This window comes from Penicillium citrinum, assembly GCF_028827155.1.
Source record: "Penicillium citrinum strain IBT 23319 chromosome Unknown utg000009l:1.0-4274883.0:1.0-4276374.0, whole genome shotgun sequence".
Taxonomy (NCBI): domain Eukaryota; kingdom Fungi; phylum Ascomycota; class Eurotiomycetes; order Eurotiales; family Aspergillaceae; genus Penicillium; species Penicillium citrinum.
Genome location: NW_026622694.1, coordinates 1,175,222 through 1,201,548, shown reverse-complemented (window position 1 = coordinate 1,201,548; position 26,327 = coordinate 1,175,222). Strand labels below are relative to the sequence as shown.

Sequence of the window (26,327 nt, the reverse complement as noted above, 5' to 3'; positions counted from 1 at the left end):
CTATTCTGTAAATAATTCTCTGGGAAGGTCCCTAGACAAATTCAAATATTGACACATCCAATCGCTTCATTTACCTGTAGACCTGGTGGTACTAACTATTTAGTGAGTAGCTGGTGTACTTAGGGTTAGACATCCTCAACCCTCAATCGTCTCTACTTTGCTCTACAACCAGAACACAATATTCACTTCTTCAACTAAACTAAATAGTACCATATCAATTTGAATAGTACAAACACTTTTGCCGAAATGATACAGGTGTGATATCGTCCATATTACTATGTAATCAACTAGCAACTAGAAGTTGATGTGAATGTGACTTGATTCTACGCGCCCGGCCCACTGCAGCTGCTATACATAGTGTACATAAATATGGGGACCGAGCAGCAAAGAGCTCGGTTTAAGCCCAATTGTGACATCTCCACCACATCCCAGCAAATCACATCATCATCTGCACCATCCCCGCTAGGTCGATCACCACCAACGCTGGGCGTGTGCGCAATGTCCACCTGGCAAGCGTCAGGAATCATTGCTCATCCGGGCTTAGTTCACGGCCCTTAGTGCCACACTTTCGTCTCATTCAGCGGTCCCTGGACGAGTCAGGAACTTTGTTCAGCCATAATGCATGTGCTAATGGGGACCATCCTCGTTTTTGACCGGGTTGAAAGGAGGATGGAGGGAGAGAGCGGGTGGTCCTTAGCTGTCGCACGACTATTCCGGTTGCTTGCGATCCGGTTCGTTCGCTCTTTTCCCTCTTTTACTAGACTTTCTTTTTCTTTCTCTCTTTCTTTGAATTCTTTTCTTTGTTTCGCTGCTATTGTTTGTCCCATTTTTCGTATTTCGCCTTCTGGCAAGGTGATGGATTGATTCCATAATCGCGCTGGCCGCCATGACGCTGGCTATCGAGCAAGCGGGATCGCTCTTCACCGGCTGGTTTCGGTCATGCGTCTCATGTTGGTCGTTGCATGGGGAGGTTCAGCATGGGCAGAGGGGCTTGGAGAAAAAAGAGCCTGGTGAGTTGAGGCATATTCAAAGGTTCAACTATTCTGTTTCCTCAAATACTCATCTTATCAAACATGATCTAGTCGTTGAGCGGGAGATGCAAGTATGCCATACGCAACCGCATCTTGTCCCACCCATGAAATTGGTGGTTTATGATGATCTTCCTAGTCCCAGTGTGAATCACCATCGACAACGGAGCTCGCTGTCATCATGGATGGTTGAAGGACGGAACCTTGCATCGCGGGCATCAACTCGTGCAAGTATGTCCTGGAAAAGACAGTCGTCGACTCCATTGAAGATCGGTGCACCCACCGACTTTCGTCGAGTAGAGTCCTTTCACCTCGAGTCGATGCCGGCATTGCCAAAGCAATATCAACCTCTTGAACTGAGCATTCATCGATCTGGTCATCGGTTATCAGACTTGCCCTCCTTTGAGGAATTCCAACTAGATGACAATCGTCAACGCCAGACCATCGCATCTCCTCCACGGGCCATCACTCCTCCTGCTATCAGAGCTCGACGATGTCAATCTAGTCATCCCACTGTGTCTATTTCCCGTAAACCAGTCAAAGAACCCCTTTATCAACGTGAACATCTAGAGTCACCCGAGCCCGTCCGCATCGCAAGCTCTCTAATCCCTCATTTCTCCCTCGTCAACCCAGTCCGAACTACCATATCACAACAAGACATCCACATTCCTTTCTTCGATGGGTCCTTGTCCGAGGGAAATCTTTCCCCATTAACGACCGAGCCCTCAAACGATACCACTCGGTCCCTGCCAGACTCACCACCACAAACACCTCATCACAACCAAATCACAGACTCCCCATACACCGACAGCAATTTCACACAAGATTCCCCGGGCACAGAAAGTTCACGCACAATGCCTTCAAGAATCTCCTCCCTCCGCCGTCCCTCAGCAGCCGAGAACAGAAACACAATCGCATCGATTCCCGTACCCGCATTACCAAATCGTATGTCCCAATGGCTCTTCCCAGGAAACGGAGCATCTACCCCTCCAAAGCCAGTCTCACTAGCAGGCGAGAATGGATATTCTTGGGAGCGTACTCGTACCCTGAGCGGTAGTACTGTCGGAGGATCGACTATCACTACTATTACTGGTGGTGCTAATACCAGAAAACCAAATGTTTCTATCTCGAGTACTTTTACCGGTGAATCGACTCCGAGGGCCTCTATTTCCGGTCCAACGCCAGCTATAGAAAAAGAATATGATATGGGTTTTTGTCATCCTACCATTTTTGAGGATCGTCCGCAGCATCATTCGTATTCTACTTCTCGTGCCGAAGACTTTCCTCGGTATGATGAGTCGAATGTTGGGTTGGCATTTTAGGATCTTCCTTTGAGTGCTTCATGTCGATTGTCATAGACCTTAAGGACTCGGTGGTTGTCTCTACTGTGCAGAATTGTTGTGAATCGCGTGGTAGAATGGATTGTTGGGATTTTTTCTATATAATTGTATCTTCCTTTTGGTGTCTGATGGAATACCCCCGTGGAACGTGGTTCTTTTGAATATTTTTTTCTTGGTTTTTTTTTTTGCAAATCGCGCGGTTGGGAGGAACTTGGGATCGTTATTTTGTTACTAGTAACATACCCCTAATGGTGACGGTTAAATCGAATTTGTGATATTTTGAAGCCTCAAGCTCATACTGCCCTCTCCAACAATACTTACCAACTCTCCGTAGTATTTGGCAGAAGGCTATCAGAGGTTCGCCAATCAATCTCTTGAATCTCAAAAGCCGAAATGCTACCAACAAATATAGTACTACGGGGTATTCCAACTAGAAATTGCTGCGGAGAAACATTAAATGACGATAGCACTATAGTACTGACATTCCGAGTCCAATGAATAGGCACACCGTTGTTGGTACAGTTTTCAAACTGATTTATCGATTCATATCACCTCAAAACAAACCCGGCTCAAGTAATCAACACAAAAAGCACAATGTAATATGTAGGTAAAGTGTGCGGCGATGGGAAGGGTATCTTGTCAAGGGCAAAAGAGAGCCACACACAAAGTAGAAACAAGAAAAAAGTAAAACACAATCCTAAATATACAGAGTCCTTCACAAAAAAAAAAACTTACTTATAACCAATCAGTCCAACCTAGTCAGTAGAGACTATCTCCAGATTATCCTGGCCAGACATACTCATAGAGCCAGTCTTCCGATGATTCTGCATCCCCAAAATCTGCCACGCACGACCCATCATCCCATGGCCCAGACCCTGCGGAAACTCAACTGACGCCTTATGAGCGTGTTTCGGTATACGGTCACGTAGTGCACGCTCACGTTTAGCAGCAGCCAAACGATCCTGTTCACGTTCATGGTGAACAATATCATCGCGCCATTCAGCCCAATGCTCGAAGTTCTCGCGTTGTTGAAGAACCTGGTAGCGAAGACGGGATTTCGATGGTCGCCATGCGGTGCGGTTGGAACTCTCGTTCTCTCCAGTCGTGGATACCATTGTGGACTTGAGGTCGGAGACACGTGTTTCTTTGGTTAATTTGAGGAGGTGTGTCAAGACGTCGCGGCTTTCCAGAGCTGTGCGTTGGATTTTCTCTTGCTCTGCTGTAGGGTTTGCCCGAGTGAGTGGTGCATCCAGCCAAGCATGCAACTCCGTGGAGCGCTGTACAGAGTATGGGTCCAGAAGGCTTGAGCGACGATTTTCCTCGCGCAAGAAACGGACAGCAGATTGGAGATTTTCGACCTCGGAACGGAGGTATTCATTTTCTTGCATCGCGGCGAGGGAGGCTTCATTGTCAATGACGAGGCCGTCTCCAGTGGTGGTTACGCCAGCGGCTCCAGACATATTTTTCAGTTTCTCATAACGAGACTTGATTTCCTCACGCTCCTTTTCCACGGCTTGGAGTTCATTCTGTTGTCGTTCAACGAGCTTTTGGAGCTCAGCTTCGGATGACTGGATTTCTTCAATTTTCGTTTCGAGATCCTTGACCATAGACGCCTTTTTGTTTGTCTCACGCATGCGCGATTCAAGAAGCTCGATCTTGATGCCTTGTTCTTCCAGGGTGTTGTCTTTGACTCCAAGGGCGGTGGATACCTCGTGCACCTCATTCTTCAAACGACGTATCTCTTCGTCGGCGTCCGGAGAAATGGTTTTGTTTGACTTCAACTCCTCTGAGCGAGCGATCCAAGGGAATGGCCCCCTCTCGAATTCAACTATACGAGAGAGATTGGAGGAAATAGAGTCAAGCGCATCAAGCTGGCCAGCCAGATCGCGTAGCTTGTTTAAAAGTAGGATTATCGGATCATTGGCTTCAGTGGGGCCGTCCGTAGATGGTACGAGGGCTGCGAGCGTCTGAGACATGTTGTCTAGGATCTCTTGCAAGGAAAATCGTTCCGTGCGGCCTTCATCGCTGGTCAGGTTCACGATATTTTCACCGAGCTGTCGTGTGAGCTGCGAGAGCTCTCGGCTAGAGGCTTCGAAAGACTTAAATGGCTGTTCAGCATCATCCTTCGGGGGCGCCATGGATCGCGACTTCAATTCTTCAAGGGCGCGGGAAATTTTGCTCATGGCGACTTTCAACCCACGAGCTTGAGAAACGAAAGCATCAAGCTTATTGAGAGTGAACGAGTTTTCTTCGCTGCCTTCTTCGGGTGTCTCTTCTGGAGCTGCGAGTTTCGAAGCAATGATAGCCTTGACACTTGCAATGCCGCCTGCGGAATGATCCAAGTAGGACTGCGAGAGGTTTGCACAGATACACATTTCGTCGGCAAACGTCTCTGGCGTCAAAGGGAGAAGGGTCTCCGCCAGGTGCGCAAGCAAAGCAATGGAGCGATGGAGTTCAACGCCAAATTTCTGCATATTTGCCTCGTTTTTCTTTAAATTCTCAATCCAGAAGTTCAAGGTACGTTCGACAGGCTCCATCTCAAAGAGAGCAGCTTTGGTGTTGACAAATTCCTCAGGGGTGCACGCAGAGATATAGTTAACAAATTGATTACAGACACTCTCAATCCATAGAAGATGCTCAAGCACCTCATGAGAATGAAAAAGCTCGTCAGGAGTAGCAAGAGTGGACTCATCTGAGATTTTTTCTCGGATGGTATTGTTCATGATGGTGGCTTTATAGCTCACGCGCTTGAACCGAAGAAGAGCCAAGACTGAATTTCGCTCCCCATCGTAGTATTCAGGAAGATATAACTTGACGATCGAAAGATGCTGTACTGCCTCCTCGGCTTCCATCCGGTTCAGTTCCACATCAATGGACTTGGTCTGAGCCTTAGACACAGAAGCTTGGAGCTTCATATTTAGATTCATCATCGCTCTTGATCGGGTCGTGAGATCGGTGGCCTCTGCTTCTGAGATCTGTTGCGATGAACGCATTTCTTCCAGATCAGCCTGCAAATTGGTCACCAATTCTCTGAATCGGCCTAGAGTATAACCTAGTTCCTCAATAGTCTCTTCTTGCTGTTCAGTCTTCTTAACTTGCTCATTGAAGATGGTTTCTTTATAGTCAAGTTCTTCCTGGAGCTGCTTCTCGGTCTCGATATGAGTGTATTCCAGCTCATCGCTGATCTCTTTCAATGCTTCCAGATCTTCGATGGCCGCCTTAAGCTCATTGATCTCCTCTTGGTAGCGCATATTCTTATCCGCTAACTCTTCAATCATCTCTTCGGCACCCAGCGCAGTCTCAAGCTGTTGCTTCAGGTCTTCCACGTTGGTTTCCGCGACGAGAAGTCTCTCCTTCGCAGCTTCATAATCAGACTTGACAGCGGAGTACTCTTCTAGATCCTGCTCCATTTCCTTGATCTGGTCTTTGAGGTCTGATTCCTGCTGTTGGGTCATATCTCGAAGGCGGATGAGAGCTTCACGAAGACGTTCATTCGTTTTCTCCATTTGCAACCATCCATGGCTGGACCGGTCTTCGGGGTTAGTCTCGTTGCTGAATTCTTCATTCTCTTCTCGAAGAACTTCCACTTCCAATTGGAGTTCTTCCATCTTGGATCGAAGAGCTTCGCATTCGTGCTTGAATGCCTCGGACGTTTCTTCTGCCATCTCTCTATCAAGAGTTGCCATTTCCATAAGTGACTCATGCTCAGCCTGCATTCGCTCCACTGATTCGAAGCGAGCTTCAGTTTCCTTGAGCTTTTTACGTAGTTCTGTAATCTCAGTCTGCTGCGGCCCATACTTGGCTTGCAGTTTCTGAATAATAGCCTCAAACTTATCACGCTCAGCTTGCACCTGTTCGAGCATCTTGAGCTTCTCCCGGTCTTCTGCGCGTTTCTTTTCCATGATGCGTAATTTCGCTTCGAGTTCTTCTTTTTCCCTCGCTATGGCTGAATTCTGTGTAGGGCGATTTGTGGTGCCTACAGCACTTTGGCGCGCTGCCGTAGGTCGGGTGCCCGTTAAAGATTGCCGGGATGCTTTGGGCGTGGGCGGAGCAGCGGGAGCAGGAGTTGGTCTTTCATCTTGTGGCGTTTCGCCTTCAGTGTCAATGGATTCTGCGTCAGTTAGGCCTTCTGATTGACCACTGGTTCCAGTTTCTCCGCCATCCGAGGCCTTTGTAGAGGCAACCTGCCGCAAAGAAGGCCGTTTGGAGAGCCCCGCCGCCGTGTTAGATACTGCAGAGCCTGCTCGTGAAGTTCTTGTAGATACTCCCGCTAGCGAGGGGCGCGTAGTTCTGGAGGTAGCGGTCTGGGTTGTAGATACACCAGCGGATGGTCGAGATGCATGGCCGGCTGGACGAGGTCGATTGGAAGCAACGGTAGAGGTGCGGGGGGCGCCACCTAAAGATGAACGACTTGAAGCTGCAGATAACTGCTTCGTTGGGGATTTCGTAGGAGACTTTTTCAGTAGAAGTGTCAGTCAGTATAGCTCACACTATCACGACAGAGGAGGTAGTAGATACCCTAATCGAAGTTCGGGGTGGCATTCTTGGTGCAGGTGTAGGTGTCCCCGTCGCATTTGTGCTCTGTCGTTTGACAGTTGTCGCGGGCAATGCACCTGGTTTCCTTGTGCCAGCGCCGACAGCGCTTTGTCTGCCGGCAGCAGCAGCGGGGGCGGGCCTGGCGCTTTGTTTACTCTCCCGGCTAGGTTGTTGAAGCACCGCAGCCACTGCGGTTGGACGGATAAACATGCCAAATCCTGGCTCGCATTGGAAGTATCGCTCGCCCTGTACCTGACCATCATTTTTGCCTGTGGCGTCGTCCAATTCGACACCGATCCAATCTCCAACCGCGAAGTGAGTGGTACCGATAAAGCGAACGGTGGCCTGTCGCCCGTCAGTCAGGCTGATGACCGAGCCCGGTGAAATCTCTTGGCCGGTCATCGTGGTTACAAGGATCGAAGTCCCCCAATCAACACTTGTCGAGAGGCGACTTGAATGTTGGAAGTGATAGACGGGGACAAGGTTAGCGCTTCAGGAGTCTTCGCACTGAAGCTCTTCCGCTCGGACGGGACGCGCTCCGTCAGTGGTTGCCTGGGGCAGAAATACACATCAGATCAACACTGCAAGTTGAATACCCAAATGTATAGCAGCCCCCGAACTTCCTCTAGAACAATTATCACTAGTTGGTTCAATTACAGATACATTGAATAGTTTAGTCCACAGGTATAGATCTCGGAAAAAATCTCGGTCATTTACCAAGATTAGTAGATCGTTTCGAATCTCTGTGAATGTGTACTTATAGTACTTAAATAACGCCGGGGTGCTGTCGACGTTAAGTTAACGTCGGACGTATATAACGTATATAGTGCTCGCTTTCTAGTTATAGTACCTAGGAGGTACTATAACTAGAAAGCGAGTAGTTAGGAAACTTCCTAGGTGTCTTACTAAGACTCCAGAAATTTTACTTCTCAATGGTAGTGTACTACTACTACACTGGATAAGTAAACCTATTCAAGACATTGCGATTTGAAAATAAATTATGAATTCCCCCCTTATATGCTTCTATATGCGTACCTACGCATAGAATATTGGTATATTGTACATATCTGGGGATAGCACAAGAGGTCCAGCAAGAGCCCGAAGACCTAGGACCTAAAGTCAAAAGCAACAGACTATCTAACAAGGTTGATCGATCACCCAAAGCTCTGATACGTATTTGATCGTACTCTTAGATGTGCTTTGCTCCTTCTTCAGTTTTCATTTCCCGAAGGACACTATTAAGACTCCAGATTCCAACGAACGCCCAAAAGGCAATCGATAATCCAGTAAAAACCTTGAGATTAGCAAAAAATACAGTATAAGTTAATATTTCTTTCATATATACGGACAAGCCCGAGACTCGTGATCTGCCAACCTCGGCTAGAGTGCGTCGACAGCATGGTATTGCATCTGCTTGAAGGGTTTCATGTTGAATATATTCAACGATAGTCGTCTTCCAAGACGACTATCTGAAGGTTCAGAGGAGTCACTTTGCTTTCCGTTCCGCCCATGGTATCAGGTTTCCTCACTGGAGTGACTTAGGAATCTTGAATAGAGATAATGGAAAAGCCAATCTGGAGTGTTTTGACACCGCGGGAACCATTCTAACTAACCCTTCAGTAACTTCCATTTGTCAACTTGCTCGCGTGAGGGGCCGAGCTAAGCACCAGACGCTTCACGCCAGCTGCTTTCGCTGCCCGGATGGTTGGCTCCCAATTTGATGGCCGTCTCATCGCAGCTGCCTCAGAATTCGTAATGAAGCATGACGAAGAGAGATTATTCTCACTTGGTCCCCTGTTGTGCAAGTGACTGCACGGTGCCACGGAATTTCTGGTAGGCATATCGGTTCCGGATTAGCATTGAATGAATATCAGGAGTATAAGTACAGGCTGGAAACCCTAGGTTCCGATCCTGGCAGTATCTTTTGGACAATTCTACTCCACCACACTCGTGGATTCATTAACATTCCACGGTTCACTCCTTGTATGCCATTCCCGAGATCGAACAGAACCTAGAACGCAAAATATCGAAATTCTATCAACAAAAAAGCCGCTTGGTACATTACATCATAATTCTAAACAGTCTAATTTTCCTGCGCTTTGAAGACTTCAGGGAAGTGGGTCCGGAGTTCCTCCAAACTTGATATCAGATATCTTGAAGCAGGGATGCGCGGAATGGGGAGTCCTGGCTCAACCAAGTGAACGGTTTTCCAGCCCCGGGCCTGAGCATGTGTACAGTTCAGGTGCGAATCATCTATATAATACACATGGTTAGCGAAAATCACATTACCCTCATCACGTTCTGGACATTTTCTCTCCCAAGTATACTGGGATCAGACACCGAGACCTGGCTCAGGTTGACTTACCAACAAAATAGCACGATTCCGTACTAGGGGCACCTGCCTCCTTCTCTGCTTTGGCATACATTTCCTGGCTGGGTTTACAAACTAACGGTAATTGTCCATAGTCACAGAACGTGATACCTTCGAAGAGATCTTCCACGCCCAGCAACTTGATCACCCGTTTGCCATGGTTGACATAGGCGTTGGTTAGTAACCACGGCTTCACCTTGCTGGTGTCCAAGCTCTCCAGTAGCTTGCGCAGCTTGGGATCAGGCTTTAAGATCCTGTCGAGGGGGAGTGCGTCATCTACCTCATAGTTGAATTCAAGAGGATCAATTTGATGGTGGCGTGTCAAGCCTTCAATAGCCAAGCCGTACTCCTTGTAGTATTTCTGATGGAGCATATGAGCGTCATCGGGGTTAAGCTCCAGATGCTTGACGAAGAATTTGTCTAAAATGAAGAGAATGGTAGGTTAGTAGTAGCCTATAGTATATGCTACTCTTCCCCTTAGCGCAGGCTTCGGGGATAACGCACTGATGAGGGTTTGCATTTCATCATGAATGTTGCATGCTATGAGGAGTTGTCAGTATGTCGCCAGCGCCCAAAGCATTCCAGAGGATAATTCAACCTTTAGAGTAAAGCTAGGCCAATAAATCATGTCAGTCAAGGCTTTGGCGCATCTTCAACTCGGCCGGTTTGAACGTACACAATTGTCAATATCGAAGAAGAATACTGGCCGTGAGTCACCTCCACTTGCGCCGTTGGTAGTCGCCATTGTGGAATTCCAGCGAAGTGCGAAAGGAAAACCAATTGAAGTTCGCGTTGTAAGTGGAACCGGGATAGAAAATTGCCGAGTACAAAATCGATTAAACGCGCGATGCATGGAGAAAAAAAGAGAGACTGTCGTTTATCAAGGAAAACCGGGGGGAAGCCAAATGGACTGGACAATCGGAGGGCAATCACGGGATCTCACCTTAGCGCCTGCCGCAGAAAAACGCGATTCGCGAGTGACTTTTTTTAACCGCTCCGTTTTGAATCTTGAGCTTCTTGACAATCGCACACCGCGGTTTCAAGCTGTTATATGAGACAGAGTCTAGAGAAATTATCTCGTTCGACTATCTCATAAATTTAGCTATTGCTCGGATTTAAACTCAGATCTGCTTCACTTGAGGCATCTTTCCCCCTTGAGATCATGGCTACAGCACATGGTTCCACTACTCACCTCCCAACAGGTTCAACAGCTGCTACCGCAACAATAACTGCAGATGAGGTACATGAATTCGAGCGTATCTTGAAAATCAGTGATCAGATCTTCGCAGGGTCACATCCACGCCTTAGAGTCCCCCAGCAATTTGTTCGCAAACCTACAGCACGAAATGGCCAAAATAGTTCCGCGTCTATCCCAGCGCTGAAAAATAAGCCCTCGAGCACTCTCACTGAGAATAATACTCCTAATGAGACACCTGTTCAATCCCCGCATCGCAGTCAAGGCCCAGCGGCTGGAGACCAGTCGTACGCGGCCACCCGCATAGCTCCCAAACCTACCTCCGAAATCGATCCTATATTCTTGACCAAGTCAGATGATTTGGTCCGAGCAGAGCTTCAGTTACAAAGGCAAAGATTGGAGAGGACTTTGCGTGACCAAGCGGAGCAACAGAAACACGAGTTGAAACACAAGCTCGCGGCCCAGGACACCAAGCCCGATTTCAATGTCTCGCAAGTGTTGACCTGCGCGCTTCAAATTGCGAGACCGATTTCGATGACTGAACCTTCTGAGGCAAATGGTCCAAGTGATTCTTTCGATGAGAACTCTTTCTACTCTAGTAGAGCTCCTGATTCGACCCCGCCCCCTGAAGAGCAGCAAAGGCCATCTTCGGTGGTACTGGCTCAAGCGCCGGGTACGGGTACGGGTGCGAATGCGGGCACGGTCACACAGGTTCCTAGGGAGCCATACGCAGATGAGTTGCAGCGACTCGAAGCTCTGAACAAAACTGGCTCTGATCAGGAAATGCATGATGCTTACCCTGTTGCTGACCAGCATGCCTCTTACTCTCAGAAGCAACCCATCCCCGGTCGTCACGAGACCGCACACCTGCCCCAAGAGACCCAGCAAATAGATGCTTTGGAAGAGCCTGAGTATTCCCCTCCTGCCCCAATTGCACCACCTCTAAATCATAGCGCCTACCAACCAAATGTGGCAAGTGGTGTGCCACGACCCAGGTACACTGAACAGACCCGGTTCGCGCAAGAAACGACTTCCCCATCTCAGAATGTGAAGGTAGTTCGCAACCATATTACGTCTCCTGCAGCCCCAAGACCATCTCGGGTTTCGCCGTTAGCGACCGCCAAAGTGCCCTCGGTTCAGCAGCTTCGAGAGGAGCGCGCAGAGCATGAATCAGACCGAATCTACTCCGATCCTGATTCTGCACGTGGCAGCCCTAACGGTCCAGCTTCTCATATCGTTTCCCGAAAACGAAGACGTTTACAAGAAAGACGGGAGGACTCTCAGCCGCTCTCAAGAAGGCGGGATGCCGATCCTTCTGAAACGTACATCAAAGAAGAGCCAGTCTCCCCTCCCCCATTCGAAGACGACCCTGCCATCATCCGAAATCGGCCGGCCGAAGAACAACCCGTGTATATCGACATTGCCTCGCCGCAATATACGCCAGTCCCCGAGAGACAAGAACGTCCCGCCCCGCGGCCAATCTATGAATCCCGTCACTATCATGAAGTGCCTGTTGACCAGGGGCCGCCGCGGATAGTTTCTTCTCGAATGAGTACAAGACGTCCTATCCGGGACGATGGGGATCTGCGACGAGTCGCCAGCATGCAATACGCTAGCCGGTCAGAGTACCCGAGAGAGTATCTACCAGTCGATCCAAACAGTAATCGCGCTGCATCATACTCAGTCATGGACCGGCAACCCGAGCATCCCCATTACTATGAAGAAGTTCCCCGGTCTTATGGGCCCAGGTATGTTGCTGTGGATGATATGCCCCAGTCGGTTTATCGCGAGCCCTACTACGAAGAATTACCTCCTCAGCGAGTCATTGCTGCTCCGCGAAGGCGTATCGTTGATGAGAATGGCATCGAGTATGAGGAGGTTATTCCAGCGCATAGGCTGCAACCAATGGCGCCACCTCCTAGGCCTGTTTCCAAAGTGCCCAGAGTCGAAGCTTTTGATGACCGTCCCTCTGTCCGCGCTCCAAGTGTCCGTGCCCCATCTGTCGCTCAAGATCAATATGTTGAACGCAGATACGTACAAGATATGGCACCGCCACAATACTACCGCCGTATCCCCACAGAGTATGGCCGCCCCATTTCCAATGAACGTCGAGCATATGAGGTACCTTTGGAAGCTCACGAACCCTATCCTCGGAGTGGTAGCGTTCAAGTGGCTGAATATGTTCCTCGCCACTCAACTTACGTAGACGAGCATGCGGCCCCTCCTGAGAGAGTTATGCGTACAGCAAGTGTTCGGCCGCAACTGGCTCGATATGAAGAACCACGTGAGATACCCCAGCATCGTGTTGGTAGCATTCGACCTGGTCCTAGCCGTGATGTTAGTGTGATTATGGACGAGCGCCTAATGGGCGATTACATTGAGCGGCCTTATTATGTTCGTGAGCGACGATTTTATGATGGCGAGGATGGATCTCGGGTTGCATTGGATAGCACTGCAGACTCTGTTCCGCGAGTGTCTCGGCACTACTAAAATACTAAAAATCTTCCCTCCTTTGTTTTTCACGCATATCGGTAGCGTACGGAAGTAGCGTTTGATAAATTCTAGTTTCATCAAGGAAATTCAAGAACAATGTATACCCTGAATGATCATTCCGTCAATTAGTATTCCAGCTGTTTCTCTTGTAGTGCTTATCTTACCAAGGACAGACTCACCACTCTGTATCAAGACGCATTGCGAGGCATATGTCACGGGCACTGGCAACGGAGGCTAATGAGGTGTTGGGATGAGAACAATAGTTATGGACGAATTTCGATATGGAATAGCAACGTTGAAGGAAAGCCCTGATCGAAGTCAGTAAATCATCCATGGATAATTTTCATATCGCTGACTCGTAGAAGTCTTCGTGAGCTTGTCTTCGTGAGCTTGTCTTCGTGAGCTTGTCTTCGTGAGCTTTCCTCAATCGCATCAGAATGACAATAAATTCCCATCATATTTGTGCTTCAGGGCCCTATTACAGGGATACTTCAAACATCATTTGTGATTGCGGAGAGTCCGAGAACATATCTTCAAGTGTTGTACCTGTCTATCTGCCTCGCGTTGAGGGTATATTCTTTCTTCAATCATCTTGTCAAATTCTTTGTGGTTGGGAAGAAGAGAAGAGGAAAAGCTGCGAGGTTTTCCGGGATAAACGTGAACATAAAAACGGTGAATCAATATTAGGAAAGTGCGTGTTCTATAGATTCCAATTGAATTTTGGGAAAGAACGAGTCAGCTTTGTCTGAGTTAGGAAAGAGTCGGGGATGGTCTTTCCCTTTTAAGATGACTCGAATGGAATGATTAATTACTACTACAATGGTTAGTTACTTCGCGTGGTATAGAATCCGGTATTTAAGATCTGGGAATATTTACGCTAAGAAAGAAAGGGTTATGATACGGCAAATTTATGTGCTACCAGTTGACAAAATGCTAAATATGTCCCAAATTTGGCATATTCTTTTTTATAATTAGCTTCGAATGATGTCGTGATGTCCCAAAGAAAAATAAAAAACCCCTGTCATAATAGTTCCGAAAATATCAAAATATAAACTGAAACTTGAACATGAACATCATGCAAGACTAACATAATAACACAATGAGGGGAAGACGAATTTAATATTCCCTTTAGTTCAGTTTCCGAAGAAACAAGTCAGACGAGGTATGCATCGATCCACTCTCCACATCAAATGACCCCGACGAGCAGATATACCTCACGTTCTGAATCACAGATTCGAAAAGAAGACTCCGCAAGGTAGCAGGAAGTTGAAGTTCAGGTAAGTCGGTACAAAAAAATCCTAACCGACTGATGTCGGATTCTAATAGATCAAATACAGGCCAAAGGAGATGCTCACTTCTGGCAGCCATCATACTTCCTTTCCTTCGGTGCAACCAACTGCTTCCTTGACAAGGCTGAAGAGAGTTGCCGAGGATCTGATTACAAGCTGCTGAAACAGCACGCCAGAAAGCAGGAGCAGCGAGGCCATCGTTGATATATGTGGTCTGGGCTGATTGGGAATCTTCGAAATGTCCTTTCGTCGAGGCTTGTTGGCCATCCAAAGTTTGACTATGGACCAAACCCTCAACGAGATCCACAGGGGAGTTGAAGATCCACGACTTGGGATCTTCTTCATTGTTCTGAGGTAGACTCCAGTCTTTTCCGTATACGCGAATGAGATCCAGGATGTCAGACGAGCAGTCTTGTTGAGATCTCTCTCCGGGCTATTGCAGTCAGTATCTCCATCAAAATAGGAATAGATTAGATGATTCAAAGGAATGGGTAACGTACAAATAGTGTTGCACTGTTGTTTCGTAATTCTCGCCCAACTTGGACAATCCAATTCGGCACATGAATTCGGCTAACCCAGTAATGATCTTTTGATCATTTTCGCCATGGATTGGGAAGTAGAACTTTGAAGTGGAATCTGTTTCCCCTTCTTCTTCTCGTAGTTCCATACCATTGGAGAGACAGTGGCATCAATCCCGTCATCAAAGCCACCAGTGAAATCACGACGACCTTCCGACAACTTGGTTAATCCCCACAACTCCTTGAGATATTTCAGGCCCTCCTGAACAACAGGCGACTTAGCACGTCCACCGAGTGTCCAGATTTCCTCCGCCTTCGACCAGACGACACTATTGTGAGAGCTATACGGCTTGAGGTGCGACTTGTTAGGGTCAACACAATCGAATTACCAGAAAGCAAATTGGCTATAGCCATTCGACTCTCGTAGGTAGGAGTTGACCATGTCAAATGAGGGCATGGAACCCATCTTTTCCGAAACTGGATTGATAGATTCAGCAATGAACTCTCCGAAATCTCTCTTGTTGAGGGTGCATTTCATCGCGGGGAACGTGTAGCCCTTGACTGAAACAGCATTCTTCTTCAGGTCAAATCCGAAAGCATGTTAGGAGGTTAATTCGCTGTCTTCAATTTTATTTTGCTTGAGCTTCTCTTTTTCTTCGTAATTGAGGGTGTGAGCATCCAAGATGTGTCGAATCCAGGAATTCTGAGCTTTTCGAGTTGATCTAAGAGATCAAGGATTGGCTTTTGGTTATATTGATCCAAGTTCTGTACCGGATGCTTCAGCAACTGGCTCGAACTCAATACGGACCACTGGCTCAACATTTGCTTTTTGTTGGTAGTTTACGCTGAATTCAAGTGGCAATCCACTTCGAGTGATTGCACTGCGGAAAGCGTGCGGATGAAGGACCGAGAAGAGGAGTGAGGCTCTGAAGGTAGAAAGTGAGGGCTTCTAAGCGACGAGCAGTGTTATATCCTGCTGAGGCTCAGACTTTGTCTAGAAGTCGACCGGTCTACACCCACCAAACTCTTTGGTGACTATTGGGGAAGAGATAGTATTGACTCAGCACGTCAAAGGTCGTGGACGTGGAAAAAGTTCCTTTAGTCGCCGGCCCGATTTGGGGCGCTTGGCTCTTGATGGCTTCGATTGTCATGATGACTCGAACGTGTGAACGTGTCAATCGTGGAATAATAGTACAAATAGAAATAATTTCGGTCTTTCAATATTATATTCTGTCCGCTTGAAAGTCGCTTGAGGGCCTATATAACATATCAGCAGCCCAAGAACGTGACATTTTTTGTGCGGGCCGTCATGCATTATTCCTCGTAACTCAGCAGAGCCACATCCAGACAACGAGACTTGACCGCTAATTTTGTTCTCTTTTTCTCCATTATTTGCATTAGTCCCTACGGTTGCCAAGCTTGATGACTCGAGTGGCACGAGGTTGTACAGCATAAGACTTTGGGTCCATATTCAGCAAGGGGCTGTGCGTTTCATGGTTTCGACAACTCAACTCGAAGAACTCGCCGCCTCATGCAGCATTGTACAAGGACAACATCTACTAGTATGTTATAATAGTGTGCCATCATATTGTAAATACCATCTGCAAATATGCCTCCTTTGCCAAGAGGTCAAAACAGAAAAAACCGAGTGTCAAGAATATACACTGTATGGTCGCGCATGCTAAACATGAAAGAACTTCCGTCTTAAACGTGACTGTTACAAGAATGACACAAAAAAGAAGAATTATTGACTACATATGCTAGTGTTAAATATGTCCTTTCAGCTCGCCATTTAATGCAGAGCCACTGGCGTGCATTCAGGCCCGGATTTAGGCTCATACTATGTATGAAAACCCTGCTCCTCATGCTCCTTGCAGTTTACTAGTAACCTTGAATATTCCTATTACATAGTCGCATAGCAACATAATTGTTAAACTCAATCGTGCTACACTGACCTTGGAAGGATATTTTGTTTTTCTCTTTGTCGATTTCCAGGGTATTGCCCTTCCCCTCAACCCCGAATGATTGCCTCTACGTCGTCCTATACTCACAACATGTAGGGACACACGGTCTTTAATGCTGACCATTATACCTACACTGTCGAGTATACATCATGAAAACTGTCCAAGGATTCAAGAGTCACATCAATCATATAGCTCTTTCCCGTAATAACTATAGCTTAATCCTTTTAGACAACTGTCTCACAATATAGAGGGTTAAATTCACTCGCATTTATACGAACAGTATCCTTTATGTACGCTATTGAAAAGCTTCCTCTTTCAATGACTTCATCAAGCCAGATATAGACCCCCATTGGTCTCCAACACAGTTCCCGTCACAAATGAATCCTTCATAAGATACAGGTACGCCTGTGCTACACTCTCTGGGGTTCCAACACCGCCTACCAGAGACTTTTCTTTCGCCATCTGAATAGCCATATCGTAGTGTTCACCCAACATTTCCCGCACAACCTCTGTGATAACAGCTCCCGGAGAGACGACGTTTACACGTAGAGGCTTGAGATCAACAGCCAAGCCCTTCATCATTGTTTCAACTGCCCCAAGGTATCCATTCATCGCGGACCAACCAGGGTCGGGCTTGTGTCCGTGAGCACCACTAGTTAGGGTAACGGAGTTTTCAGGCACTTGATTCATGTATTTGGGTAGATGTTTGGCGAAGATCAAAGGGGCTATGTACCGAATGCAACTTGTTCGTTCAAGGCTGTGAACGTTCAATTCAGCCAGCGGCGGAGGTGGTGGCATCATATCCGCGGCCGTGACGACGAAATGGTTGATTTTCACTCCTTCAGCCGCAAGTTGCAATACGGCTTGAACATTCTTCTCGAGGTTTTCGATATCGGCTAGGTCTATAGTGGTTCCCCTTAGCCGCGATCCAGAGCTTTGTGATGGATATGACGTTTTAAGTTTGTTGATTGCCTTCTCCAATTTGATCGAGCTCGAGCCAGCAATAACCACAATTGCATGTGCTCCAATGCTGCCGATGCGATTGCGTAGCCAATTCCTAAAGTTCCTCCGACGATGAGGACGACTGTGTCCTTCAGCCAACCCGTATACTTTCCTGCTTCGCCGGTCATCTTCTTTGTTAGGTGTCCTGAGATAAAGGTTCAGGAAAAGATTGTTGAGCTTCTAAGATTCAAATCGAGTGAAAAATATTCGACATCTTAGGATAAAGTGCTTGTATACCAGTTCAAATATATGGACCATCACACCGCCTACTACGCTGCTAGTAGCAGTACTGAATCGTGCTACATCGATGAATATCCCGCATATATGATGAGTCTGGCTTGCATATAATGCTCTACTATTTAGTGGCCAGTGACACGTATGCTTGCATACGCGGATGTTCAAAATTATCCACCCGCTGGCTGCTCCCCCGTAAAATACAGCTGGAAGGTTTTGGTCATATTTGGGTATTGCGTAGTGGTAGTGGACCTAAATACTCAAGTAAAATAATATTAACGAATCGTCAATCATACAAAAGGATTAATCTTCTTCAGGCCGACTTCCAACATTGATACAATGTGGATTCCAACTCGTACAAGGCACTCATTGGTACTTTTCGATGGAGTTAAATCTATGGTCATAGCATGAACTTGAAACTCAAGTCGAGAGCAAACCACGACGACCTAAAGCAAACTTGAGTATGTGCTTGAAGAAAAGCTAATGCATTTTCGAGTCGAACTTCATATTAGCGTAGTTGAGAGGCGACATTGTAGTATATTCAGAAAAAAGGATTTCCGACAGAATTAGAAGGTTTCAGCTTAGAATGTACTATATTGGTTGTACAAGACTGAGGCCTGAGTGTATGTAGTACCTATGCTTATGTAAGGATTCTAATTACCAGAAACGGATATCTTGAATCTTCACTCGCAATCCAGAATCCTTGAAAGATTATGGAAATGCGACAACACAAATTCAATTCAAATAAAAATAGTTCCTTCTATATGTATACACAACTTCTTCTGAGATACAATAGTGCAAGTCCGGTATCTTTTCAAGTCAGAAATTTCGCATTTAACATCAATTTGAGCCAGACTTGTGTGATCCCACATCCTGTTGAAAAAATTAAGTATGATCAGATGTCAAGAGAATATTATAAAATTGCGAGAAACATGAATTCATGGGCATTTGAAATATATATCAGACACATCATGTATCAAATTGATTTTGATGAGAGTAAAATCATCCAGCCGGTAGTGTGAAAAGACGTTTGTCGCATATCGGTGCCTACTCATCTACTAGATAATCGGTTATGCCTATCCACACTATCAAAAGTCGAACTTTATTAGTACTCTTGAGTACTTCTGAGATATATATGTTATGTGTCTGGACAATGGCCATAAGTGTGCTGACACCCGGCTTTACTGTCGGTGCTAAAAAAAGACACTAAACCGAATCTTCTTCAACCTTGAAGAATTTATTTCGGATTAACACAGAAACATACATATGATGCATGTACTCGGCACAGCTTTGGAAGGAACTGAAAGGAAATCTATGCCTTGTTCTCGTTTTTAGTATCGATGACCCCCGTGAGAGGAGTTCGCTAGATACAGCTTAAATCGGTTTATCCTGCTCCGAGTTTCAACTTCAAATCGAAGGCTCACACACGCTTGTCGCGGTATTTGTCATAAAAGTTTCATTTGAAAGGCTCAAGGTAGATTCAGGCATACCTCTTATGATGGTTATACTAACTCTTGGTGTTCATACTCTTGCATGAATTGCGGTGGAGCTTTGAGGAGCACACATATTAATCGTCTGCTCTTGATCAAAGAATCATTACTGTAGGAATATGTATCCCCATGCAGCACTCAGTCTCACCTTCGTCCTACGGACGAGAATGCTCCGCAAAACGGGTCTGCTTAATGTATCCGGTGGCAAAATGTCTGAAAAGAAGTGATGATGACTTGGTGGATGTCCGAGAGTGGGGCCCCATATTGTTCTCTGGACAATCTTGAGGTGTTCGGTTCATCTACAGTACTGTACTTGGACTATGCTGCGCAGGGGGCAGGCAATTAGTGACCAGATTGACAGCTTGGCTGTAGGTAGTAAGTAAATGAGGATGTATTGATAGACTAAGAAGATGCTAGTGGCTGTTCGCAAGGGAGAGGCAAGGTCAGCTCAACTAGATCCAGTGAGATTGTAACTCGACAATACTATGATCAACTTCCAATGGCTCCATAATATACATACGTATGATTCGAACGGGCAAAAGTGATCTCAGAATCACAAAGGGGAGTCAATGTTTGCAAGGTCTCAGATGAAGCTAGAAGTCACGTTATCCCACAATTTGAGGCCGAGGGCTGCCCTCCCCAGGGGCAGACCTCAACACCCCTTACTGGTCCCTGGCAGTGACAATGATCTCCAAAATCGTACGGCTGGTTGTCCTACATTGATTAATTAGATTGGCGGAGATTTAGTTAGTCCTTGGACGAATCGATCTTTGGCATGGGACATTTATGACTCCGGTATCGACGAAATGGCGTTTTGAATAGTTCCCGCTGGGCGGCTGACAGGAGCTTCGTTGTGCTTAGGATCGACTTTCGTAGAACAATATCACAAGGGATCTGCTGGTGGAGAGACAACGCTGTCATTTAGGATGACAGCCCTGCCATTGGGCGATTGCACTGCCCACTGGATCCATCTGGCCGGATCAACTTCCGGTGACTCGTTGCTGATTGTGCGGCCACCAGAATGAAGAACAAGGGAACAGGAACAAGAAATGAAGGATGCAAAAGGATCCTGGCTTCTGACCCCTGGTAGTCTGCTTAATGGACACGATTGTATAGAGCAGTGAGCCAAGATTCAGACCCAGTCACTAACAACGCTCTCCACGCCGTTCACGTCTGGGGCCCCGGGCCCCAACATCTAAAAGGCGGTCCATCATGATGGCTGCAACCGACTTTTGAAGCGGTCTTCCTGCAGGCCATACAGTCGGAATTGATTTGAGGGGGTCGAGTCTCCATGATTCCTGGATGTAATAAAGCCATTGACCCACTGTACCGAAGTGCAGGTATACGAGAGAATGACGTCGACCACTTTGAAACCTTGTCCTACACACTTTCATTGAGGATATCGAGAAGTGATTATATGGAATGGGGATGCAGTACTGTATTCAGCTGCAAGTTACATGTTTTAAGGAGGGGAATATCACAGGGGAAGATAGACACTACGCTACTTTGTACAGTACACACAGGGCTCAGAGCAAACCAGTTTTCTGTCTTGTTCAGCTCCCCAGGCATCAGTGTACATGAGCAGCCCGCGATCCACATGGCGCGCTGACCATGACCATGGCCATGGCTATGATCATGGTCATGACCAGACCAGCTCAGCCTCCCCGCGCAAGTCGGTGGCCATGTCCGGGCCAGCCGGACCAGATTTGGTTCTTCACAGAACCCCCATCACCATGTGGATCGGGAGGTACATATGTACATAGAGACAGAGGGGGGGGGGAGGGGATCAGATACAGTACAGGCGTCGTACAGGGCTTTAAGATTCCGCGGCCTATGAGAGACCGGATCGTCGTACTGAGTGGACGAGCGAGACGCGGAAGGAGTCGGATCCCACGAATCTCATGCTCACATCTGGATCCGCAGCTGCAGCAAAGTGAGCTGGATGTTGGATGATCGTGAAGCCAAGAGGTATACCGTCTGTTGGTTTTCCCTTTTTTTTTACTGTAGAATTTCACTTGATAAACGAAGTTGTTCTTCTCCGCTTTTTTGATTTTCTGTCTGTCTGGATAACACGTGACCGTCTCGCTTGGGTGTCAAAAAGGTGAATTTCTGTTTTTTTTTTTTGCAGTTGGACTCCACCAAAGGCCAACATTTCGAATAGATTTTGGGCTTGAATCGCCAAGAGGAAACCCTACATTCGATCCGCATTCTCGAGTTGGGGTTTTAGTAAAATATGATTTGGGATCAATGTACATAGTATATATATCATGGACTGTATTGTCTGTCTATCTCATACTACTAAGAATACGTATTTGATACAAGAACTACACTATACATTAACTACAATTCTTGAGTATAAAGTACATAGTTACCATCCAGTCTGATGAGAATCTTCGGGATCCCGTAATGACATGACCCGCGCATCTGACGACCAACACTTCTTCGGTTCTTGTACTTTACAATCTACTCACCCCAACACCAATCTAATTCTTATTTTTTTTTGGTGTATATTTATTATACTCTTATCTTTTTAATTCATGCCAACAATAAAGTCACCGTACGCATTGACTGAACCCGATCGATCCACTCGGTGATCGATCTTCGTTCCCACCATTCCCGAAACGCCCACACAGCAGCCATTCCTTATCCCTGTCCAACAAGAAGTGATCCGGCAGCCTTGACCTTTCCTCTCCTCCACACTTCTTCCTCCTCTTCTCTCCCCTCCCCCAAACACGACCATCTTCTCCCCCTCCCCTCCTCCCTCCCCCCTCTTCCATCTCTCTCTCCCCTCTCCCCTCTTTCCCCTTCGAGTTCTTCGTAGGGGTGAGAGACTCACCATTCCGACCTTCCCGGTCATGCACAAGATCTCCAACTTTACGGGCCAGGCCCGTCATGGTTGGGAACGAATGACGCCGACTTTTGGGATGTCCAGACCTCACACCGATATGGCCTTTCGCCGACCACACGGTGCTCCGCCCATGACTCCTCCGACGAGTATTGACCCAACTGTCAACCTTTCCTTTAACGTCCCGTTCTCGTCCACTTTGGCCGGTCCCGATGTCGAAGATGTACTCCACGCCAGTCCCAATGCCCTTCAACGCTGGACTTTCCCCGAAGGTTCCCCCGAAGGAATTCAGGTTCATCAACTACCTGTTCATACTAGTAATGTAGATGGCTTGCGGAGGTTATGCAGACAGATCACCGAGACAAGTGGTGGGCGGATTGAAGCAACAGTCGCTTCCTCAGAGCCAAAAGCTTTGCCTTCCCTACAACGACGGCCGAATGGCTTGGTCACTAATGTCTGCGTCACGGGTGATGGAGAAACAGTACGCAAGATGCGAGCAAAGATTTTGAACGAAACTCCCATCATGCTGGTACGTGGTTGAATTTTTTTTTCTTGTCTTTCATCCATCGGTGGACCGAGATGATGTTTCCGCTCCCACTGAAAGAGCACCCCTTGCTAATGGTATCTGCTCGATGAATAGCGCTGCGCAACGGTTGATGTTGATATGCATCTGATTATGGATGGATCTCCAAAGGGTATCCGAGCTAGTGTTTTGGAGCACATGGACACCTTGGCCGCTTATACCGGGACCGATATTTTTCTGTTAACGCCAAAGCTCCACGACGCTGATAGTGCGGTGGTTTCCTCCTATGGCTACGCTTCCGATAATGGCCTCGACCAACGCTTTCGAGTTGCCATTTACGGTGACATGGAAAGCTGCGAGCACGCTAAAACTCGGGTTCTGATCATGATCGACCAAATTGTATGTTATCCTCGGACAAAGGAAACAGCCCTGTGAGAAACGAAGTGTCGACTAACACTAGGACAGCTGAAACGCCACGTTGATGCTATCAAGTTGGAGCTGACAATGCACACATTGGTTTGCGGCCGCACCCGCAAAAACATCAAGCTCATCGAAGCTGCCACCGGCACCGCTATCTATTTCCCCCCACCGTTCCCTCGAATTTTCGGATATACCCCGCCGGGCGCGAACCGTCGAAGCGAGGATGAGGTGTATATTACTGGTGATACCCCAGAGCAGATTGCTCGTGCGAAGCAAAAATTGCGCGAATTGGTTATGGGTGTAAAAATATACGTCAAGGATGTTGTCGTAAACTCAAGCAAGATTGACAATATCCTGCTGGATCGTTTGGACAAGGTTCGCAAGGTGATGGAGATGAATGGCTCTTACGTTCTCTTCCCTCAGCTGGGCAGCCAACGCGGTCTGGTTCGGATCCAAGGCACCGAGGTTCTACACGTTGAGCGAACCGTGAGAGAAATCATGGCCTTGGTAGGACTACGAAATTATCTGTCATTTTGTTCATTGTGCTAATCTTTGGGTTTTCTTTTCCTCTTGCAGGCCGGCCAATTCTATAGCGCCTCTTGGTGGATCATCATGCCCGACCCCGCGCAGGGTGGCCTACGTGCACCGTCGACGCCCGAAATCCGTTCGATGCTTACTGATATTTGTACTAACTCTGAGGCTGAGGTCAGCTTCGATAACCTGACGTTTACAATCAACGGATCGGATGATGCCGTCAAGGCCGCCATGACTGTTGTGAACCAGATTCCCTTTGTTACTCGTAGCCAGTATCAGATGCGTGTCAAGATCGAGCTGGCCAATGAACACAAGGAGTTTGTTAGTGGCAAAAAGAATGGCAAGATTAACAAGATCATGGGCCAGAGTGAGTTTCACCTGTATATGCTAAGAAAGAACAAGATTGCTAATCCCGGTAACTAAGGTAATGTCCAAATCATCTTCGACGGCTTCAACGAATACAATTTTTACATCGATGTCTGCGGGAACCAATACGACTCGACCAAAAATGGCTTGGATCTAGTTGAGCAGGAGATGCCGGCTTCCATCTCATTCCATGTTCCTGATCAATACCACAAACGTATTATTGGAATTGGTGGCCAGCATATCCAACGCATCATGAAAAAATACTCTGTGTTTGTCAAGTTTTCCAACGCTATGGATCGTGGAGGAATGGGCAAGGAGGACGATGACATTAAGGTTGACAATGTCATCTGCCGAACGCCCGCTCGCAATGCCCAGAGCTTGGACCTGGTTAAGCAGGAGATCATGGACATGGTCGAGAAAGTTGTACGTGCCGTGTTAACCTGGCGGAGACTTTTGAGCAGAGCTAATGTATCACAGGACGCTGAGTATGTCTCGGAAAGAGTCGTCATTAACAGACTCTACCACCGCGAACTGTTGGCTCGTATGACCGAGATTGATGAGCTTGAGAAGAAGTGGAACTGCAAGATTGAGTTCCCCAGCACTGAGCTTGCCAGTGATGTGGTGACTATTTCTGGCCCTGAGTACCAAGTTCCCCAGGCTGTTGACGCTTTGCTTGGCATGGTTCCGGAAAGTCACGAGCTTCACTTCCAGAGCTCGGCTGAGTTGCGAGAATACTTCAAGGAACCAGACTTCCTCGCGGATGTTCGTACGAAGCTGAAGGAACAGTACGAGGTTGACATCAATGTTGACGTTAGTGCTGATCTGCCTCCCACCCGAGAGGATGGCTCAACTTCGCCAGACCCGGCTCCCGAAGACCGAGTCGTTCTTGGATACACTCGCAACAACGCCGGTGGACTCAAGGATGCGATCGACTTCCTCATTTCTCGTCTCGTCGCCCACGGTCTGGATGCGAACACGGTCAAGGGCGCGATACCACGCCCCAAGTCGGATTCCTTTGAAGAGTCTCTACCCTTCTTCGACTCGAAGCTTTTGCAGCACGCCCCTGCACCGCTCCTCACCGACTCCCCAACTCGACCTAGTTTCGCCGATGAGACAAGCGAGCGTGGCTCAATTTTCGAACGTCTCCGCAAGCCCGGAAGTATCTCGTCCTTCTCTTCCTTCATCGGACGCAAGAACCACTCGGCCTCCCCAGGCTCTTTCTTCAAACACGCGTCAAGCAACGCCTCGAAGGCCTCGCTCGTCTCGATGGAATCGCGGGATAGTGGCTACCGCAACCCCTGGAATGATTCCGGGGTCAACCTCCCCGAAGACGACATCCCCGTCTTAGGTAGTTCGCATAGCCACAAGAGCAGCAACAGCAATGGCTGGCCCACACGCTTCGACACCAAGTTTCCTTTCGGTACGGCACCGGGTGACATGACCCCTAAGCATGACCCACGCGCCTCTTTTGACAGTGGTCGCCCTAGCACTTCGAATTCTACTTCTGGATACCCGGCCCCCATTGGGCCACCGCGTTAAACCCCAAAATATCCATTTACAGCAGTATACCCTTTTGGTTGATTTGTTTCCAGCGAGTGTCTCCGTTTATTCTCTGATTTGAGTGGATTCCCCCTTTTCCTCTCTTATTTGTTTTGTCTTTTTCTTTTTTTTTTTTGCTTCTTTGCCTTATTCTGAAATGCTTTTTTTTATCTGTTTTTTGATTGATACCACGGAACGCAAGCAATGAAGGCGTCAGAAAAGAAAACGAGAGATATCCAAGATCTGCGTGAGATAGAGCAGGAATGTTTTTGCTTTTTTTCGATTATTCCTTTTTACAATTTGCCTCGTTTATGTTTCTTATTTTTCTTCTTCTTCTTCTTCTCTTATACTTTTTGATGTGTTTATTGAAACTGGATTGCAACGATTACGGTGTTGCATTGGAGGAAAGGAAGGGCATCGATGAGCGCCATGTCTGGTCAGTTGACTTTGATACCTCAGACTGGCGAGGAGTTCTTGTTTTGGTTTTGAGTCTCCATGTTTATTTTACTCCTTTGATATCCTCATCAATGAGATTTGATCTAGACGATTTCCATTCATTCTCCTCTTCCAACTCATTTATGCCCTTTTAACACGATGTTTATTGTCTGATCGACTCTCTGACTAACTTCTCCCCCGCAGC

The 26,327-nt window shown here is 47.2% G+C and overlaps 7 protein-coding genes across 7 annotated transcripts; 3 read left to right on the top strand and 4 right to left on the bottom strand.

The window, feature by feature from the left end:
• Positions 1-886: 886 nt before the first annotated feature.
• Positions 887-2,350, top strand: N7469_009920 (uncharacterized protein; the record flags this gene model as incomplete). The annotated part of the gene is made up of 2 exons (XM_056648825.1): positions 887-1,010; positions 1,083-2,350. 2 exons carry the CDS (start codon positions 887-889, stop codon positions 2,348-2,350), a joined length of 1,392 nt encoding a protein of 463 aa, XP_056495956.1.
• Positions 2,351-3,123: 773 nt separating this feature from the next.
• Positions 3,124-7,306, bottom strand: N7469_009919 (uncharacterized protein; the record flags this gene model as incomplete). Its single annotated transcript, XM_056648824.1, has 2 exons — positions 3,124-6,822; positions 6,887-7,306. The coding sequence occupies 2 exons, from the start codon at positions 7,304-7,306 to the stop codon at positions 3,124-3,126; spliced, it is 4,119 nt and encodes a 1,372-aa protein (XP_056495955.1).
• Positions 7,307-8,987: 1,681 nt separating this feature from the next.
• On the bottom strand, positions 8,988-10,020 carry N7469_009918 (putative pyrimidine 5'-nucleotidase; the record flags this gene model as incomplete). The annotated part of the gene is made up of 5 exons (XM_056648823.1): positions 8,988-9,157; positions 9,270-9,695; positions 9,780-9,815; positions 9,874-9,886; positions 9,952-10,020. The coding sequence occupies 5 exons, from the start codon at positions 10,018-10,020 to the stop codon at positions 8,988-8,990; spliced, it is 714 nt and encodes a 237-aa protein (XP_056495954.1).
• Positions 10,021-10,437: 417 nt separating this feature from the next.
• Positions 10,438-12,960, top strand: N7469_009917 (uncharacterized protein; the record flags this gene model as incomplete). The annotated part of the gene is made up of 1 exon (XM_056648822.1): positions 10,438-12,960. The coding sequence occupies one exon, from the start codon at positions 10,438-10,440 to the stop codon at positions 12,958-12,960; it is 2,523 nt and encodes an 840-aa protein (XP_056495953.1).
• Positions 12,961-14,330: 1,370 nt separating this feature from the next.
• On the bottom strand, positions 14,331-15,308 carry N7469_009916 (Aromatic prenyltransferase DMATS type; the record flags this gene model as incomplete). Its single annotated transcript, XM_056648821.1, has 4 exons — positions 14,331-14,685; positions 14,753-14,874; positions 14,922-15,099; positions 15,160-15,308. 4 exons carry the CDS (start codon positions 15,306-15,308, stop codon positions 14,331-14,333), a joined length of 804 nt encoding a protein of 267 aa, XP_056495952.1.
• A 1,753-nt stretch (positions 15,309-17,061) lies between these two features.
• On the bottom strand, positions 17,062-17,864 carry N7469_009915 (Glucose/ribitol dehydrogenase; the record flags this gene model as incomplete). Its single annotated transcript, XM_056648820.1, has 2 exons — positions 17,062-17,668; positions 17,743-17,864. 2 exons carry the CDS (start codon positions 17,862-17,864, stop codon positions 17,062-17,064), a joined length of 729 nt encoding a protein of 242 aa, XP_056495951.1.
• A 4,451-nt stretch (positions 17,865-22,315) lies between these two features.
• On the top strand, positions 22,316-25,687 carry N7469_009914 (KH domain protein; the record flags this gene model as incomplete). Its single annotated transcript, XM_056648819.1, has 6 exons — positions 22,316-22,834; positions 22,946-23,227; positions 23,294-23,755; positions 23,825-24,149; positions 24,207-24,571; positions 24,626-25,687. 6 exons carry the CDS (start codon positions 22,316-22,318, stop codon positions 25,685-25,687), a joined length of 3,015 nt encoding a protein of 1,004 aa, XP_056495950.1.
• Positions 25,688-26,327: the final 640 nt, after the last annotated feature.